Source organism: Phyllopteryx taeniolatus, chromosome 8 (genome assembly GCF_024500385.1).
Source record: "Phyllopteryx taeniolatus isolate TA_2022b chromosome 8, UOR_Ptae_1.2, whole genome shotgun sequence".
NCBI lineage: Eukaryota > Metazoa > Chordata > Actinopteri > Syngnathiformes > Syngnathidae > Phyllopteryx > Phyllopteryx taeniolatus.
Window position 1 is genome coordinate 21,517,180 of NC_084509.1, and position 21,079 is coordinate 21,538,258.

Here is a 21,079-nt window from a genome sequence, read left to right on the forward strand (position 1 = left end):
GCTCCCTGCCAAGGTAGACGTTAACTCCAGAGTCACACGCAGACTCTAAACGGATTAACACAATAAACTATCTTCAACAAGACACAGACATTTGCTTTGCCATGCCGACGCTAAGTGAATCACATCTGCCTGGTACTTCAAAGCGGAGACCCAAGGATGCCGAGTTCCCCTGCTAAAAGTTAATTAACTCCCCGCCAGTCGAAGGATTGCACCCACAAAGATGCCTCCACCCTGCTGAATGCTGCTACTTGGGAGTTGGAACAGGCAACAGCGACACCCACGGGCGACGGAATGACACTACAGACATGGGTTCATAAGACAGTCTGTGGCGGACCCGACTGAGAGTTAATATTTTAAGAACTTTACATGAACGCCACTAGTGATTGTATTGCTGCAAACTTGAATGTCTAACGTCAAATCTGTTGTTAACTGAACCAGATGAAATGTTTCATGTTTAAAATTACGATAACCCGGAAGTGATGCAGTCGTGCTTCCAACTCATCGTTTCCTTCTAAATTATGCGCAAATTTGATGCCCCCCATAAATGTTACACATGCATGCACATATTTCACAAACAGCAAACCAAGACTGAGAAATTGCTTTTTAATGTTTTAGACCACATTTAACAAAGATACAATACTGTGAAAATGTTTTATGCAACCATTAGATTTATAGTGTTATGTACGTTTGTTTTTTAATACAGTAAGAAATGCATAAAGTATGCTTACAGCATTATTATTATTATTATTATTATTATATTATTGTTATTAAATAATTACAAATATATCTTTGTTAATCTATCTTTGCCATCGTCATTAGTGACAGGCAGAACAATAAAAAACTCTTCCATTAGATGGCAGAAGGTAAAATAAACCTGATGCTATTCATACAACAGAATAAGTTGTGGTTTCCTGCAAGTATAACAGCTTTTTTGTTCAATTAAACATGTCCAGATTTCACATTGCGTAAGTACATTTGTGACTAGATTGAGACAAAATCATCATTATTTCAGTACTCATACTATATATGATATTTACCTGTATGTTTGGTGGTTTGCCTTGGCTCAATGAAAGTTGATAAGCACTGATAATTATTACTCTCCCAAATAATAGCTCAATTTAAATAAGTCTTAAATGATGCACATTGACTTTCATATTTCATATTCATATCCACTAGTGGTGCAGGAGTGATCCCCAAGGCATCACCCTTCATTAGCCATTACTTTTATTCTTATCCACTGACGATAATCATACGTGAATGAGCTCAGCTCATGCATACAGTTGACTTAATAAACCACTTCCTCTTTATGTAGCTAAGTAGCAACAGATTTTCTGCTCTTAAGTGGGAGGTCCGCAGTCCTCAGAACAGTGAGGCAGATGTGCTAACCAGTCGTCCACCAGATTATTATTATTATTATTTTGCATTACATTATTATCAGCTGTGTGCTATCGGGTCTATGTACAGCCTCTCAAATATCCACACTCTCTCTTTTTATTCTCACCCACTTCCTCTCTTTGTGGCAATCCGCTTCTTCCTTAACAATACAGACATGTTTTTATTGTTCAATTAAAGTAATACAGTACAATATACTGTATGGGGAGCCTCAAAACCTGATACAGGGTCACAGTTTCCCATTGCAGCATGTCGGGCTCAATGTGCGGGTGTAAGTCACGACCTGTCATTTTTTTCACAATGCTCCATTCCAGTCGGGTTCGGCTGTGTTGGGCCCATTTCTAAACTGAAATCAATTGGTTGTGTGTTCATGTGGTTTTACTCCCCGAGCTACATATTGTGTTTTGCCAAAGGTTAGTTTGACTTGATGAATAAGTTAAACAGGAGAGGAACTTGATGCACTTCCTGATGTCTTGGACTGGCCCATTGTTTACAGCCCTCGACATGCATTAAATTCTGTAACGCTGGTCATTTTGACTTTGCGCTTCACTCAATGTAAAGAAAGGCCAACTTAAAGCCTCAGCAGTTCCCATGGACTGGAAACCCTTCATGCTCGTTAGCCACATAAGTGTGCTTTGAATAGGTGGAAAGGCCCCCAGTTGGGGTGGAGAGGTGGTGGGGGCTGTACATCAGAATTCAGTCTACTCTCAGCCAAGGCCACCTTCTCTCGGCAGATAATGGGATTTCCCGACAAGCGCTCTCGTCACACGTTGCTGCGGCGGAGAACCACTATGAATGATTCTCCCAATACTTAACCGAATATAACATTCAGTAGAGCTCCTCAATTAATTAATGATGCAATGCAATGCAATGATGCCCATATAGTGCCATGAATGCAGCAGTGAAGAGACTAGGGTCGCAGGCGTCTTCGGGCGAGAGGTGGGGTACACCCTAAACTGGTCACCAGCCAATCGGAGGGCACATATAAATAAACAACCATTCGCTACCCGGAGAATACCCACGCAGGCACGGGGAGAACATCCAAACTCCACACAGGCGGGGCCTGGATTTGAACCCTGGTCCTCGGAACTGTGAGGCAGGTGTGCTAACCAGTCGTCCACCGTGCCACCGAAAATAAATCCTCCACTCTAAGATGTGCGTTTTTCAGATCACAGGCACACATTGTTTAATCAAGGTAAAGGCCCACTTGATTCCGCTGGTGTTTGAGAGACATAACCCGAAAATGCACAAATGAATGAAAGGTAACCAACGCTTAAAGAAAAATGACCACATTTGCTGTCTCAAGTAAAGTCAAGTCAAGCTATATTTGTATCGCCCTGAATCACAAAAGAGTCGCAAAGGGCTTCACAAGCTCCCAATTAACAAAGATCTTCAATGTCACTTGATCTAAATCCCCCAGCCAGTCAGGGAAAAACACCAAAAAAAAAGAAGAAACCTTGAGAAGGGACAACAGATCAGGGATCCCCCTTCCAGGATGACCAGGCTGCAATGGATGCATTGGCGAATCCTCCATATCAACGCCACCGGGGAAGTGGTCCACCTCAGATTTCGTCCTGGTCGCTCAGTAGAGAATTCAGACAGCAACAGGCTCAGATTCGGTCATCGCCACCTAGCCCCTTCTCCAAGCAGGAGGGGGTGGGGTCTACATATCGTTTAACTAAATGCCAAAGTCTAAAAATAAGTCGTAAACATTACCGCTGAGGTAGCCGTTCCAATTTCCCCCGTAGGGCTCATGAACACTAAATAGGGCGGTTTCACCTATTGTATTTAAGCTTCCACCTACACCTGATGCTTATCGCATACTGTTCTTACTTATTGTACATTGTTAATTTTCCTCCTTCTTAGTGAATTTACACTTGAATTTTTATTTTTATTATTTATATTAGTACCATCTATGTTTCATCGGACTGCGAAATTTCTTTTGATGTGATTCTGATTCCAGAATACTGGAGCCGGAATAGAAAATGCATTACATCCTGCTGACTTCTTGTTAGCTCTCAGAGTCACCAAAACACTAGCGTGTTGTGAACGTAGGTTTCGGGATGGAACATACAGTACCACTAAGTCAGCAAGATAGGAAGGTGCTAAGCCATTTAATATTTTATGAGTAAGTAATAAAACCTTAAAATCGCATCGCAAATGAACCGGGAGCAAATGCAAGTTGGCCAGTGTAGGAGTAATATGGTCCAACTTTCTTGTCCTCGTCAAAAGTCTTGTCGCAGCGTTTTGTGCTCACTACAGGCTTTTATTACTAGACATGGGAAGACCAGAAAGCACCACGTTACAATAGTCGAGGCGAGATGTAACAAATGCATGAGCTATGATTTTTGCGTCACTAGCGTATAGAATGCGTTGTATCTTAGCGGTCATGTGGAGATGAAAACATGCAGCTCTGATGATATTTCTGAAGTGCATTTGAACATCCTTCCCTGGCATGAAAGAGGGTAGCCAGACAAGTATCCACGTTAATGCCTCCCTATTACAAATTGCTTTTTGATTTAAATTTTCTCAAGATAATTGGCATTTTTTAATTGTTTATAAGAAATGTTTTCTACTAATGGTAAGGTGCATCCATTTCTATACAGTATTTACTTTTTCCCTACTCTTGGAACACATTTTTATAGAAGGAACATATTTTGATAAACTGACTTTTATGGACTAACATCAGCAACCAGCACAAAATACACTTAACCAAACATTTGTTTAAAAAAAAAAAAATCTCCAACACAATAAAATAGAACGTTATTGTCACTGTCACAGTCCATTAGGCATCGCACAATTTGCAGCATTGAGGTAAAACATACGTATACATTCAATTATCAACAAGACCCACTTAATTACAGAAAATACAGTTATTTATTATTTTCAAGAAGAGGTGGGGCAGGCACTCGGTGGGCAGGAGGAGCTTCCACAAGACTGGGCCACTACAACCAAGGTGATCAGAGAGACAGGCAGGAGAGTACTTGGTGTATCTTCTCGTAGGAAAGGGGAGAAGGAGACTTGGTGGTGGAACGGAAAGCCAATAAGGGTTAGCTGAGAGGTACTGAGAGGACTGAGTAGAGGATACAAGAATATACAGAGATGCGACATAGGGCGAAGATAGAGTTGGTGGCAAATGCCAAAAAAGAGGGATATGATGACATGTTTGCCAGGTTGGACAGTAAAGAAGGAGAGAAAGATCTACACAGGATGGCCAGATGGAGGGATAGAGATGGGAAGGATCTGCAGCAGGTTAGGGTGATTAAGACTGGAGATGGAAATGTGTTGACTGGTGCAAGTTGTGTACTGGATAGATGGAAAGAATACTTTAAGGAGTTGATGAATGAGGAAAATGAGAGTGTAGGAAGAGTAGAAGAGGCAAGTGTGGTAGACCAGGATGTAGCAGCCTGTTCCTGTTTGCAGTGGTGATGGATAGGCTGACAGATGAGGTTAGACTGGAATCCCCGTGGGCCATGATGTTCGCAGATGACATTGTGATCTGCAATGAAAGCAGGGAGCAAGTGGAGGAACAGTTAGAAAGATGGAGGCATGCACTGGAAAGGAGAAATGAAGACTAGCCGAAGTAAGACAGAATATATGTGCATGAACGAGAGGGGTGGTGGGGGAAGAGTCAGGCTATAGGGAGAAGACATAGCGAGGGTGGATATCTCAAATGTGGTGCAGGTTGTTGTAAGGTCAATGATCAGGTCAATGTTCACGCCAGGGCCAAGATAAGTGAGGAGACTGTGTGCGTGTGCTCATCAGCAAATTTTGCTTCAGAAGTCACATTATGTACTGTATATATGGCTAATTATGACATGAATGAAGGTCCATCCATCCATCCATCCATTTTCTGAGCCGCTTATCCTTACAAGGGTCGCGGGAGTGCTGGAGTCTATCCCAGCTATCTTCGGGCAGGAGGCGGGGTACACCCTGAACTGGTCGCCAGCCAATCGCAGATGAATGAAGGTCTTAGTCCTTTATGCTAGGAACCATATTTGAGCAACTAAACTCAAGTAAATATGTCTTTAAAATGTTTTGAACCTCATTCTACTTATATTTCATTATGCTAAATACTATATATTGATGATTAAACATTTTGAGGTTATTGAGAAAAACGTGTTCTCCTGTATTAGAGCTACCAAAACATTCGGAGATTCCATTCATTCGTGTTAAACATCATATTTATTTGCTGTCCAGATCATGGTTATCCATCTCAATTATAACTTGGATTACTTCTTTTATAATAACATTTTTAGAGTTTTTATGTTAATTTACATTTCTCCAACCACGTCCACTGAACCCAATTTACCGTACTAGATTATTTAAAACAAACCCAAATCACACATCATTTGCTCTTGCCCGAACAAGGGTGTCTAGACCTAATGTCTATGATAAATGGATTAGGGTTTTATGCCAGCGCTGCACAGTGTTTTCACAGTGCAGCCGGGACAAGGTTGCTTGACTAAACATAATCTTTAAATGAATGAATAAATCATTCCTCACTTGAACAAGTGCGAGTGATGAAATAGAAAATACTGTCTCATGCATGTGATTGTGAAGACTGGGTATTATAGCACATATGCTTTTCAGGGTGCATAAATTGTGTACTGTATGTGTGTGTGTGTGTGTGCGCGCGCGCCCACTTGAATGAGTGAAGAACAAAATGTAGAATATAAATAAGTGCATTGAAAGAATGTGCATCACGTCTTTTATTCATATATGTACAGTATATATTTAGTTTATTTTATACATCAAGATAAATGTATACATAGTATACAATACAAAAGAACGGAAATAATATCTTTAATACACGACATTAACTGTACATTGCCATCTTTTAGATGCTATGATTTGTCTCCCTAAACCAAAAAAGACAACAGACAAGGTGAAAATGGTCTCCTTTAACCTTCTATAAAAGAACATTTCTGCGCCATGGATACAAATCATGGAGTTACAGTGACAATTTTTACAGCTCATATGACATGAACGCCAATGTTTCCCCAATGAAATGTAAACAGTCCTTCAAAAAAAAAAAAAAAGCAAAATGGTAACATGGAATGCAAAATAGTATATCTTATATGGATTGAGTGTGGTTTTAGGTTCATGTTCCCTTCAAATTCATGCATCAACATGGCTTTGCATTGTCTGCATTGGACATACAGCAGGCTTTTAAAACGAAGAAACAGCAACATGATTTAGCGATCTAAAGAGCATGCAGAAAAGACAGCAGCCACAAGCAATTTACCCACAACAATGGAGCCAATGTCAACACTTTTACCTATTATTTTGTTTATGACTAATCAATTGAAAATGTATGACTTGAAATTCAAAACAAAATAAGAGTAAATTATGCTGTGAATACTGTTTCAGTTTGATACCTACAAACATCTGAATAAATATTAATTCATAATTTAAAAAATATGTTTTCTTAGATACCTTAGAGATTAGGGACAGTATATGAAGGAGCCACGCCGGTTTTAAAGACTACCATGTATTAAGAAATTATTAATCACTTATAAAGTATCTCTTAATTAGAACACTAGAAAGCATTGGAACTGGCAACCATACCTTCAAGTTGATTCTGCTTGGTATGTGGTGGTTCTTCTTCCACCTTCAAAATACTAAGGCCCAGCTCAAGGTCACCAAGGTCATAGCTTTTTGGTGGCACAGAACAAGCAACTTAGTGTCAGCTTGCTCATTTCTGAATGAACACAGATGGTCATATACAAGCAGTCCGCATTTACTGCCGGACCTTTGGCATTGACATTTGCTCTTTGCCTGTAAATAAAAAAATTTCAACTCCCTTTTTCTTTGAATTTAATGATTCAAATAACGTGATCGACTGCAAGAAAATTGGAATTACGTCGTTCTCATCAGATGGTGACTGCGCTTCTGTCTTTTTCACTAGATGTGAAGATGACACAATTTTTCCCTGCCCTATGATCCACCTCAGATATACATCATCGCACGTGGAGAGAAAAAGAAAGAGATGGAATTGGACATCCTCAGATGGGGATAAAAATCTGATATGACAGACATCTGCCAATGGGACTGCAATGTAAACAGACAGATCGTATATATCCTGTCAATGTAAGGCTGACATTGAAATACACCAATCGATGAAGTATATGTGGGCCTCTACACAAAAAAAACAGCAACAACAAACTAAGATGCCCAATGTAAATCAAATCTATAGCGGAAAAAGAGAGCATTAAATATGGTCTAAACATGGTACATTAGCGGTGCATGGACCTTAAATAAGGAAAACAATGTAGAGGTCACCTGCATTTATTTAACTCAATGATGGAAAGAGTCATTCGTGGTCAACTAAATAATATGCTTGTGTAATTGTTTATGTGCATTTTGTGTTGTTAGAGGTGTTCTGTAAATGTAAATGGTGATATCATAGATGGGTAACTCGAAAATATATGTAAATCGTCAAAAGAATCTGATATAGGCACTAAATCAGAATGAGACAGTTAGACCTACAGTGTAACTCTCGCAGTCTAGCCTAAGATAATCGTTTAGTAGCCAATAGTACTGAAACGAAGAACACAGGAAAATACATTTCAGTGAAATATTTCCAATACAGTACTGTGTTTCACATTTCCACCGGTTTCGCCGCTAAAATGAGAAAAAAAAAAAAACTTATTTCACAGGCTACACATTTTTTCTAATAACAGCAAAGGGTTCAAGCAGACTCTCTCAATGCTCTAAATCTTATTGGTTTGGCTGAACTTTCATTGTTTTCTGCTCTTAACACATCCTCTCATGTATGCTCGGTACCACCTTTGGATGGAGAGGCATACAGTATTTCACATGTCCCGGAAGAGGTAGACTTACAAAAAGTCCAACCTGCCTCAGCTGGTTAGACAGTTGAGGAGAGCAAAACAGGTTTCTCTGTAAACAGAATATCTGAGGAAGACCCTCTTTGCCATCAGTGACTTTATTTTGTTGGTCTAACACGCGGTCAGATGCAGTAACGGTGCATTTGAGTCTATTTTCAACCAACAAAAACCACTGAGTTACTTCGAGAATGATGTGGCATGTCTCAAATGCGATTTGACTCAGCCTTAACATTGTCTCAGATAGCAGAGATCTAGCTCCTGAGGCTTCCTTCTTCCGGAACAGTGGTCTCTTGGCAGATTAAGACCATTCTCAGTCATGCAACTCACTGGCCGCCGTTTAAAGCCCCTGCCACAGGACTTGGAGCAGTGAGACCAGGCCCCGACATCCCACATGGGACATGGATCTCCACACGCTCTCAGGGCAACAGGCCTGACAGCACTGTCGCAACCAATGGCAGGATTCCCATCCATGTTCTGACACTGCACCAGCCTCTTCTGCAAGCCGCTACCGCATGTCACTGTGCATGCATCCCAGCTTCTGGTCACCCAGTGATTTACTGGCTGCTTCCCCATCACCCTTTTTTTGGCTTCTACTTTGTTGCCATTCAATAGGATGCTATTATGGGCCGCATGGTTCTTCTCTTCTTTCTGTAAAGTCTTTTCCTCCTTACTCTCTTTGGCAAGATAGTAGGAGTAGCGCACCCTGGGAGGGGTCATCTTCCCTACTGAGAGCACCTCCACTGTCAGCGCCTCTTGAAGCGGCCTAGTGGACTGAAGAATCTCCACAGATGTTGAAGTGCCACTGTAGCGCAACAGGCTGCCCTTCACCATCAGGTCACGCTCCACAGCCGACACCACATAGTTACCGTTCAGCAGGTACTTCCCATGCCTGTTCTTCACTGCTAGGTAGTTTTCATCACTGACGATCCCTCGGTATCCCCGCTGGCGAATGTCGATGTTTGATGCACCAACAGGCAGCATCACCACAAAGTTATAGCCATGACTGGAAAAGAGCATAGATGTTAAAATATGAAAGTCCTTCTGTAAAAATATATTAAAGGGAACATCGTTGGATAAGGCGGCACGGTGGCCGACTGGTTAGAGCGTAAGCCTCACAGTTCTGAGGACCCGGGTTCAATCCCCGGCCCCGCCTGTGTGAAGTTTGCATGTTCTCCCCGTGCCTGCGTGGGTTTTCTCCGGGCACTCCGGTTTCCTCCCACATCCCAAAAACATGCATTAATTGGAGACTCTAAATTGCCCGTAGGCGTGACTGTGAGTGCGAATGGTTGTTTGTTTCTATGTGCCCTGCGATTGGCTGGCAACCAGTTCAGGGTGAACCCCGCCTCCTGCTGGGATAGGCTCCAGCACGCCCGCGACCCTATTGAGGAGAAGCGGCTCAGAAAATGGATGGATGGATGGATCATTGGATAAAAGAAAGAGAAAATTGAAGTTTGAATTGTTTGTAGCTATGCAAACACTTGGATCTCTGGAGTGTCCGCCCACGCATCACATTTGAAATTAATCCATCCATCCATCCATCCATGCATCCATTTTCTGAGCCGCTCATCCTCACAAGGGTCGCGGGAGTGCTGGAGCCTATCCCAGCTATCTTCGGGCAGGAGGCGGGGTACACCCTGAACTGGTCGCCAGCCAATCGCAGGACACATACAAACAAACAGCCATTCACACTCACATTCACACCTAGAGGCAATTTAGAGTCTTCAATTAACCTACCATGCATGTTTTTGGGATGTGGTGGGAAACCGGAGTGCCCGGAGAAAATTCACGCAGGCACAGGGAGAACATGCAAACTCCACACAGGCGGGGCCGGGGATTGAACCCCGGTCCTCAGAACTGTGAGGCTGACGCCCTAACCAGTCGACCACCGTGCCGCCATTTGAAATTAAACCAAATAAATAAACAAACATTTCCACTCCACTGTTCTCTAACCGTGTCGCTAATTTATATAACAACCGCCCCACACCGAGTTTCTTTTCCCATGACTTGGCATCTGGCCGAAGTCCGTCTGAGACTAACCAGGAGCACTAAAGCCAAAAGGCAAGCAGAGCTGCATTAGCAGCATTATCAGCATTAGCTTCTCCACACACTCGGATGTTCGGTTAAAGTGTGTATTTGGGTTTATTTTTCCCAAGTATTGTGGAGCATTACAAGTGGATCTTAGGTTGTCTTGTCTTCTGTTTCCCTTTGTGTATTTTGACCCAAGAATGCGATATTTTATTAAGTTGCCAGAAACCGTTTTAAATTGTGAAAAACACTCAATATGTCTACTTTAAATTCACACTTCTGGCACAAAGAAACGTTTGTAGGGAACTTTACAGTTCTGATACATCCGTCTGTGAGTGCAGCGTTTGCTGGGAACTGCGTGTTCTATGTATACCAGTGTTCAGATTATGTCTTTTACAGTTGACCAAATGAACCAAGTTTTGCACTATGTTCTTTGTTTGTTACCAACATAACTCTTAAAGGGTTTTGTCTGAGGGTGTACAACATTCAATCCATAATGTATGCACGGTAAAAATAATGCTTAGCCTGCTAGTTATCCCTAAAAGTAACTCTATTGTTTTTTCATTTCTTTTGTTTAGACATAGTCACTCAAACATCCTGACAAATCGCATACAAACTACATACATGGGTTTTGTGAACATTCCGGAGACCTTCTTGCAGCGCTGGTTGTCACCGCCACATACACCGCATTTGTCAAATTTTTTCTTGGAGTCAAGCTTCCCATCGCAGCCTGCTTTAATGCATCTCCCCTGAACGCATACAGCAGTGGAGTCCGGTGAACAGGGTGTCCCATCAACAACCTGCAGGTTATGAATATTGAATCATTACAAATGAAAAAATACGGGAAAAAAAGTAAAAAACTCTCTTTTGAACTTTACACACTAAAGTCTAGTTTCAGACGTTTTCTGTAGTGCACCACCCAACCTGCAAGAGCAACCAATCCTTGAACAAAAACTTCCATACCACCTATTAAAATAACCTAATAGTTGCATTTCTGCATTTCTGAACAGTGTTCTACTTTTATATAACACACCATTTATGAGTTGTCTGTTATTCCTGGTCCATTACTGACTATTATTGTTTTTCATTTTTTGCTTGATCATGGAAACCCTGGAATAAATATACATACCTTTGGGGCAAGGACGTAGAAGTAACCGGTCCCATTGGCACGGCAGATGAGCTTGCATTTGTCCTTTGGGGAAATGCCAGAATATTTTGGAACCCAGACCACGGATGAGCCCAGTCTGTTGGTATTCAGGTTTATGCCATTGAACGCTTCACATTGCTCTTCACGGAAACTCTTCACTAAAAGTGGAAAAAAAAAAAAAAAAAAACAGTTTAAGAATGTAATGGAAAACAGTTAAGAATGTATGATGTGGAATCCATGGTCCTGTGCTAAAAATGTGACTATACAGACAGAGATGAGTACCTGCATCAAGACAAGGGTTGAGGTTGCAGGAGCGATACTTAATTCGAAGGCCGTAGCAGTATTTGCCTCCATTCTCAGGGATTGGGTTGTTACACTCTCTCCTGGCCAACTGAACACCTCCACCGCAAGTTCTGGAACAATCTTCAAATGCGCCCCACTTACCCCATCTACCATCCACCTGTGACAAATCGAAACAATAGGTACCACCACTCCAAACAGAACATCTCTGAGACATTTTAAATATGATGACCACCCTTTGCTAACCTCCATCCTGGCATTTGTGTACTGGTACACCTGTTGGCAAGGCTGAAACTGCTTTTGTGGTATGCCATGGGGCACAATTGATTGATTGATTTAGATGATATGCTATGATGCTACCATATTCTGCAGGGTTCTTTCACATTTTCTTGCAATTGGTTTGGTCACTGAGTTCCGTTAATTTGGTGCTGAAACATTTTGATCAATCGTGCCCAAATTTCTTTATTTCTCAATAAATTGAAAAATCATTCTGCCAAGAAGTTGGAAATTGCAGACCTCCAACTAAGTGCAATGGAATTCCTTATAAATCGATCAACTCATTACTAAGCACATTTAACAAGCGACGGGTAACATAAACACACATGATCAATGTTACGTTAATCCTTATCGTTCATGAACATTCAGGATTAACGTATTAATTACGGCAACAGTTTCACAGTTCTGCTGCATGGAAAATACAATAACTCTCAACCAAAATCCCATGATGCTGAGAAAACTGTCGTCAATTACTGTAAAATCACTTAAAAGTATTTTACTTTAAGGTACGTGGTAAATAACTGTCGATTTTACAGAAATGTCTAACGGTGTGGCACGCCATCTAAAACCACACCATCTTTGGGGCTTTACACAGTACCACCATATGGTAGATTGCTTTCAAAAATAACAACACACCGAATCTAATACATATAGCAGTTCAGGAGAAGTACTTGAGGAAAAAGTGGTGAAAGAGTAAAAAGAGCAAGAGTCTGCTAAATATGTCCTTATTCAGGATTAAAGTTCCCTTTTCTTATACAGTATATCTCACCTTGATATGCTGCGTAGTGTTCCTTTCAGTGCAGGCCCCTTGGTAACACACTCTGCCAGTGCCACAGCTGGTGCCATCTGCCCAGGGAAAGTGTCTGGTTTGACAGACCAGCTGTCCACGGGCCTTCCCTGTGCACCACAGCTTGGAGCAGGGCTGCATGTAGGGGCAAGGCTTGGAGCCGTCCCCAAAAGCCAGTTCACACTGACTATGTAGACTGTAACTGGAGCCGGGCAGGTTATCTGGGAGAGACAGCTGCCTCTGGGGCTGATCCAGCAGACAGTCTCCTACAACAACAACATAAAAAAAAACAGCCGGAAAAACAATCTATTTCAAATTATTCATTCCAATATATTCATACAAAAAAGCATCCATCCGTCCATCCATTTCTACAACTGCTTGTCCTGTTTGGGGATGCGGAGAGCTGGAGCCTATCCCAGCTGACTTTGGGCAAAAGGCAGACTATACACCTGATCGCCAGTCAGTCACAAGTCACATAGAGACAAACAAAACAAACAGACAACGATCCCTTCAGATTGACACCGTCACAAAGTGAAAACTTAAAGCCACATTGCACCATCAGTGACTCAAATGGTATCATATTCTTATTGTTAATAATATGAATGAGCACTTTGGGAAAAAAGGGTTGAAAAATAATTGTGTAAACTACAGTATTGCTAAAGCTAAAGGCTAACTAAAAAAAAAATAGGATAGAAAAGAAAAAGATCCTTTCCCTGACCAGTAACATTGCTTTATACAGTATGACAGCTGGCTTGCTCGACAAATATTACACTGGTCAAGAGATCGTAAATCTTTTTTTTTTTTTTTTTTTTTTATTGTCACATTTGTAATGTCATCAGAAATAAGTGGTAAACTTTATCCAAGTTTTGTAAGTATTTTATCACTATTGAATTAATGTATTCTTCACCCAAAATATGTGGTTTAAATTTACCCAATAAAAGAGGCTGCAAATTGTTACCCTACATTTATTCTGTAAATTATATAGGTTGTTTTTGTCAGTGTAAGGATGAGAAGAAACAGATTCAAGCAGGTTGGAAAGGGTGGAATAAAGTGTCAGGTATTTTTTGTAATAGACGAGTTTCTAGTCAGAGTCAAGTTAGAGAGAGCAGACGAAGATATTTTGGACACATTTAGAGGAGAGATATACTGTAGCTAGTATATTGAGAGAAGGATGATGAGGATGGAGCTACCAGGCAACAGAGCAACTGTAGATGAAGACCTGAGAGAAGGCTGATAGATGGAGTGAGGCAAGACATGAGAACAGTTAGTGTTAGAGTGCAGGATGCAAAAGATAGGCTTGGATGGAAAAGGGTGAAGTGCTGTGGTCACCCCCAGTGGGACAAGTCGAAGGGAAAAGAAGAGGAAGAAGAAGGCGTTAGTCGTGTTTATTCTACTCCAGAAATCACGTGACATACACGCATTGTTAAAATGAGCCACGTGTTAATTCTATCAGTGTGACAATTCACAGCGTATGACTTTGAAAAGAAATCTATGAATATTTAGCTGCTATTGATGCCTTTTGCTCACCAGCTGGTTGTGAACTATGTTGATCGGTGAGTTCAATTGGTTTTAGGAAGCTCCAAAAAGCCAAAGTAGAGCACAAATGCCGTGCAGCACGTGCAACTTGCGTGAAGCCCAGAAAGCCAAGAGGTTTTCCAGAGTATCTGATATTTCTCTCTAGCATAATCAAGAAGGATTGCTTTCACATTACATCTGCTTATTACTGAAAAAACACCTGTCTTAAAGGGGACATGTCTATGTCTTATCTTCCACTTCTGGATTTTGCATTCCAAGAGTCCACTACAATAGGTTTGCATTTTAAAGTTGTTGTTGTCTTTTTTTGCAGTGGTCTTTTTGCTCTTTGGTACCAGTCACTCCAGAGAACAGTCAGTGTAAAACAAAAATCATATTGTCCTGACAAGAACATTGAAAAAGTGTATGTTACTGTATATTGTGAATATTTGAATAGGTGCACGTTGACCAGACGTGATATTAGAATATACAGTGACTAAACATTTGGTAGACTGTTTTGACGTCAAACCCTATGATTCTGTATTCCAGCATGCCATGCCTACCAAAACCAACAGCCCTTCATTTTCCAGAAGAAACTGGTGGACTGATCTCGGACAATTTTTTTCAGTGGCTAGTGTGAATTCTGATTGGCCATGTGATTTGGCCAAGAAAAAAATCCAAGCTATTACGTTGCTCTACAATGTTGTGTCAAGAAGGTAACAAACGTGTTTTTAAAATTGTTTAGCTTTACATCCATCCATCCAGCCATAGTTTTTCCATACTGCATTTCCTATTCAGGGTAGCAGGGAGCTTGGGTTTATACCAACCTGACTAAAATGAAATGTAGACTATAGCCTGGCGCAGTCACCAGTCACATATACACTCACATTCACCCCATTACTGAGTTGGAACCGAATCCATGCTGCCTGCACAGAAGTCAAGTGAATGAACCACTAGATCGGAAGTGACTTTTAATGAATCAATGACTAATGACTTTTCTTCCATGTTTTATAACATTGTCTTTTTCTTAGCAGTTGCCAAAGTCGTCGTTGCCTCACCAATCGACATTTAAAAACGGCAACCATTCATAAGAGATGTTAAACATTCGACCATTTTGTAACCTGTTTTCATGTATTCAGTTGGAGACTTGTTGCCGAGTTTAAAATCATCCGATTTACAATTAGATCAGAACCAGCTGAGAACATAGCACCTGGCCAGAATCTGCAATCTCTCTTAGTCTAGAGGCATACACAGGAAGCGTTCACTAACCATGACCTCGATCCAGAAATTCAGTAATGATGGCTGCACTGCACACAGACCAGGGACGACTCCGATCGATCTGAATTAAAGTTGGGGACATCATGTGGTTGTCGTTTAGTTTCCCAAAGACCTCCTCACATGCTTTCACGTTGTCATGGGGCATGTTGAAGACATGACCTAAGAGGATAGCGTGGGAAGGGAAGATATCAAAAAAAAAAGAAGCTCACATCTTCATTGAAGCACTTCTATGTTCAGTTTATTGAAAAAAAAAAAAAGATCATCTACAATATGTACTGTTATGTTTCTAGAGTGAACACTGACACATGTATAAACATTTTTTTAAAGGCTTTGCCAGACATCTTTTCATTGTGTGTGGAGAAGGCTGAGCTGACTAAAATTGGACTGATCTGAAGCTGATGTCATAGCAGGCAGGAATGCAGCTATGCATGGGAATATAAAGCATGACATGTACCCATGTGCTTAACCAGGCCTGACAGGGGAATTCAGTTCCCAAGGAAACTATTTCTTTCCCTTAATATGAACATGAACAACGTTCCAAAAGAAAGAAATTGTGGTTTCAGTTTGCTCAATTATGAGACAAACATGTTCGGGAAATTGTTTAACTACTTATTACATTACATATGTGAGAGTAATGTAATACTTTGCCTCTCTAGGGGACTTTGGCGTTCTTAATTGGTTTTGGAACTAGCCATGTTTCTTTTACAGCTAACCTGATAATTAAGCCACTGAGGACGATAGTGTTCCATCTCCATTTTTAATCATTATTTCATCATCAGCATTTTTTAGTTTAGTGGAGAAATCAATAGATAATCTCTGTATGTAAGTGCCTTTTCCACCAACCATTACAGGTCAGTGTCTTGCGTTATTTATTTCTACTATAAATGATCGTAAAAACATCTATACAGTCCGACTTGCATTTTTTTTTTAAGATCACTAGTTTAGGGTGACCCTTTTTTAAAGACCCATCCCTAGTCAACACGGAACCATGTCATGTTTTTTCACTGTTTAGTTAATTGGGGAGTGAAAACGCAAGCCAGGGTGGGTTTTATCGATCTAAACCACAACTCGGCGAACAGAACTGAAGTGTACAACAACACATCTTACCGAGTTCATGGGCTGTTGTAAATGCTGACGGCAGGCCATCATCTTCAATGACAGAGCAACTCCTCTTGGGGTCACACATGGTCCCAACATCAGCCATCCCCAGTGTATCACAAGTTGTGGCCCCACAAAGATCCTGGTTGGTGACAGTTTACTATGAAAAGATTTGCTTGAAGAAGGGATCAGAACTTTACTCACACTATGTTTTGCATATCTGTGCCGTGACGATGACAGACATTACTAATACAAGGCACATGCTCTGTCTTTGTTGTCAATTTACTGTGTGTTGATGTATGGGCTCAAGCGAGATTACAAGAGCAATACAAGAGCATTAGGAAATAATAAATACACTTAGCCCACATACACACATGTACAGTAATTATAATCTATAGTCAACGATGGGTTAATCGGCCAGGAATGTATTTTTTATTTCTGGTGAAGTAGGGTTGGGCAGTTTTCCTTTTCCTGACTGCATTACAAGTTATGGGTGAACTCAAATTTGTCTTTTACTCATTTGTGGTAAACCACTGGGTTAGACCGATGTGTGGAATCGTTTAAGGAATTAAACTAACTGGCAGATGCCTGAAAGAACTTGTAGCTTACTTAATTTGGGTTGCTTAAGGGGAAGCATCTTCTATTGCTGCTTTTATTTTACCTCAATTATTGGCAGTTTGATATATAGAAAATGTGTGGATAGGTTGCATCCTTTTCTGTTTCACTTGCTTTGTTTGTCAAATGGACTTACATAACTTTGTGGTCTCAATTTGTCTTTGTTGTCACAGGGATGATTTAAGTTAATTGAAGACTCGAAATTGTCTGTAGGTTTGAATGTGAGTGTGAATGGTTGTTTGTTTATATGTGCCCTGCGATTGGCTGGCGACCAGTTCAGGGTGTACCCCGCCTCTTGCCCAGAGTCAGCTGGGATAGGCACCAGCACTTGACCCCAGTGAGGATAAGGAGGCAGGGTACACCCTGAACTGGTCGCCAGCCAATCGCAGTGAATGAATTTATATATATATATATATTAAATGAACTTTTAAAACAGATGGTTAAAAAGCACACACACACACATCGCTGCTCCCCTCTGTATTCGGAATGACTTTCAGATCCAAACCACTTATACTGTGTGCATCGGTCTCTGCATGGCTTTGACTTCTAGTTTTTCTTTGTAAAACCCCATCTGTTTCATGCTTTTTTAACATTTTCAGTGCAAAAAATACACAGCTATTGTGCAGCCTGCTTGGTAAGCCATTGTGGCCGCCTCAACCCACAATGGAAAGCAGTTTCCAAGCTCTTAGCTGGAGGGTGAATTATACCCAAGACTTTTGGGGGAATATTATATGGACTGATGACACGAAAGTTGAACTTTCTGGAAGGTGCTGGCGTAAATGTAACACAGCATTTCAGAAAAAGAACATCATACCAATAATCAAACAAAATGACCATTTAAAAACTGAATTTTATGTTTACTTGGGTTATTTTTGGCTGATATTTATATTTGTTTGGTGATCTTAAACATTAAAGTGGGGACACTATGCAAAAAATAATAATAATAATAATTGAGAATGGGGCAAATACTTTTTCACAGCGCTGTATATGTTGTTGCAGTAGTTTTAGCGAATTGTGACTTGCATAATCATGAAACAAACACTGCAAATAAGAGAAGCACAGTAACAGATTGGCGTGTGATGCTGCACCTTAGCAAGATTTGGGTTGCTTCTTGGTTCGGGCTTTTCTATATGACGTAATGATGACATTCTTTAAGGGTCTGCTTACTATGTGGTCTGGCAGCCATGTTGGTTAACTCAAGGGGTCCAAAAAGAGTGTATTGTTAATGATCTCCGAAGTGTTTGTAACACATTCGCAAGCATTTGTATTCTGTACTTTAATCCAATATACTTCATTTCTAAGAACGTACTTACATTTCCAAGTGAAGTCATCTAAAATATCTTCACATTTAAGGGGACATATTATGGAAATTGACTTTTGTGAGCCCCAAAACTGAGATACTTGTTTATGAAGATAAAGACTGACTTTTACGAAAATAAATACATTTTCCTAATGAAATCTGCTGAGTGTTGGTATATTCAAGTGAATCACTGAACGATCACAGATTGCACCATGAGATTGATGCATACTCGCTGCATACATTCTACTCTTTCTCACCTGTTTGGTGAAGAGGATAGCAGTGTCCCAGTAGTCTGGATGCTTGTCGCTGTGTTTGTTTAACTTCTTCTGCCAGGAGCAGAAATTGCGCAGAGTTAGGGCAGCATTACTTGAAATCTTTGGCCCCCTGTCGTCTTCCTTTAGCACCACAAAGCCCACAACCACTACGTTGATGGAGTTTAAGATGCTGGGGTGCTTGTAAAGCTTGGCTGCCACTGACATGAGTGTCAGGAGGTAATGTTTCAGCTCATCCCCGTGAAATGAATCCATGGATGGATCTGCCACCACCAGCACCTCCACAAACCTGGGGATGGAGGTAAATCTTTTGGACCTCCCCAGGCTTTCCAAAACAGTTTCAGACGAGCTTCCAATCCCCACTTCACTCATATGCTTGTATTTTTCCAGGGACGTGTTGAAGTTGGAGTCAGGTGTCACTCCACACCTGCTGGTGAAGTTGCCGACCAAAGGCGCAGAGCTTCTCCGGCGGTGGATGACGTGCGTCTTAGATGAAGAGTCCCCAGCTTCGGCTGCTCCATCCTCACCTCTTGCGAGGCTGATGAAATACTCCATGCCCTTCTCGTAAAAAACCCCGTTAATACCTTTACACAGGCTTAGCGCTGCAAATGAGTCCGGCTGTAAATTGACATTACCAGAGTAGAAGCATTTCCTGAGGTCTGCAGGTGTTGATGCGTTGGGCTCGAATGGGTTCACACTACCCGCTCCGAGAAAATTAGAATCCGGCTGGAGGTGGAGGTAAAATTCCCGTTTGAACGCATTTATCCTAAAAATAACTTGTCTTTCATTCATTTGTAAATGTTTTCCATGCACACGGGGATCCACGCGTACTGGTTTGCAGAAGTCAGCTTCCATGCCGCGTGTAAATGTCACATAAAGAGCCGCTTTTACAAAAACGATCAAAGTGGTGGTAATCAGAATAGCCATAGCTGCTCGAGTCACCTCTTTTGAGTCCGCTAAGTTACGTTTACATGCAAGTCACTTTCTGCGTAATTGCACAGTGCACCGTCTTAAAAAAAAGGGGGGGGGGGGGGGGGGGAGAAAGGAAAAAAAGAACTACAATTTCCTTTCGCCTTGCTCTTTAGCCATTATTTGGTCGTATCCATCCACTGTGCCTATATGCACTAAAGCTCTCTAAGCATGCACACCGATGACCTCTGTCAGCTGGAGGTGCGCGCACGGGAGAGAGTTCATTGTTCATGCATCTCGGTTTGTGCTGCAGACCGCAGCCACTTGTAACTCTCCAAATATTGTTGTTGCTGTGCAGCATGCGTGACAGCATCATCAGCCCTCCCACTTGCCCCCACCCGCCGAGACAGCTCTATTACTCATATATCTATATCAGCGATTCCCTCACATTGAGGGCACTGACGCTATGACTTGATATTTGTACACGAATCCAGAAAAGTACAATAGCCGCTTGTTACAGTGATTATCTGCTGTCGTGTGGAGAAATGCCAATTCAACTGTACCAAAAGCACTTTTAACGTGTTGGAAAATTACTAAGCGTCTGAACTTTGAACAAACAAGGACATAAACATTGCATTCGCTTCGTATCGCATCGCAAATAAAGTTTGCGCGATTGACTAAGGCTAATAGGCAAAGAGCGACATCTGTTGGTGCTTGCAGCCAACTTGGCTTCAACTCGATTGTCACAAGGTGAAACTATCTTGTACTCTGGCGCCATCTGGCGGTGCGCAATAACACTCGCAATTCCAACGGCGATATACGCGCCGTTTTGATGGTCAGAAATGCTCATTTAACAAAGTCGCAGCGCTTTACAGTCTTTTGAGAGTACATTGCATCACGTTGTGAGTTTCTTATAATGTGCTTGCATTATTTAGCCACACGAGAGGGACAGCAAAGTACAATGTTATATACTGTAAGATTGTTCAGGTGTACGTAAAGAGGTCCGACTGATGGATGTGTTTGGTATCTTCAATAACGTAAAGCAATTATATAGTAACAGTAATGATATACTACTACTATTCCTACTACTACTACTACTACTACTAATAATAATAATCACTTAGATTAATACAGCACCTTTCAAGGGACTCAATGACACTTAACAGTATCTCCGAGGGAACATCCAGCATGATAAAGCGGTGAAGTAGTAGAATATACACATGCTATAGCTATAAAAAAAAAGTTTTTGCATTGATGTAATCCGAACAAGTACATCGGTTGCGCGTGATTAAAATGTGGTAAACGCACGTGTGCCTC

At 41.2% G+C, this 21,079-nt stretch overlaps 2 protein-coding genes across 2 annotated transcripts in view; one reads left to right on the plus strand and one right to left on the minus strand.

Moving 5' to 3' along the window:
* Positions 1 to 21,079, plus strand: part of LOC133482130 (uncharacterized) — a 240,958-nt gene that overhangs the window by 132,523 nt on the left and 87,356 nt on the right. The gene's annotated exons all lie outside the window — the stretch shown is intronic.
* On the minus strand, positions 6,087 to 20,046 carry LOC133482648 (A disintegrin and metalloproteinase with thrombospondin motifs 15-like). Its single transcript, XM_061783009.1, has 8 exons — positions 18,839 to 20,046; positions 16,676 to 16,808; positions 15,560 to 15,727; positions 12,761 to 13,044; positions 11,698 to 11,875; positions 11,398 to 11,573; positions 10,893 to 11,068; positions 6,087 to 9,246 (listed from the first exon to the last, which is right to left on the minus strand). The coding sequence occupies exons 1-8, from the start codon at positions 19,778 to 19,780 to the stop codon at positions 8,469 to 8,471; spliced, it is 2,835 nt and encodes a 944-aa protein (XP_061638993.1). The 5' UTR covers positions 19,781 to 20,046; the 3' UTR covers positions 6,087 to 8,468.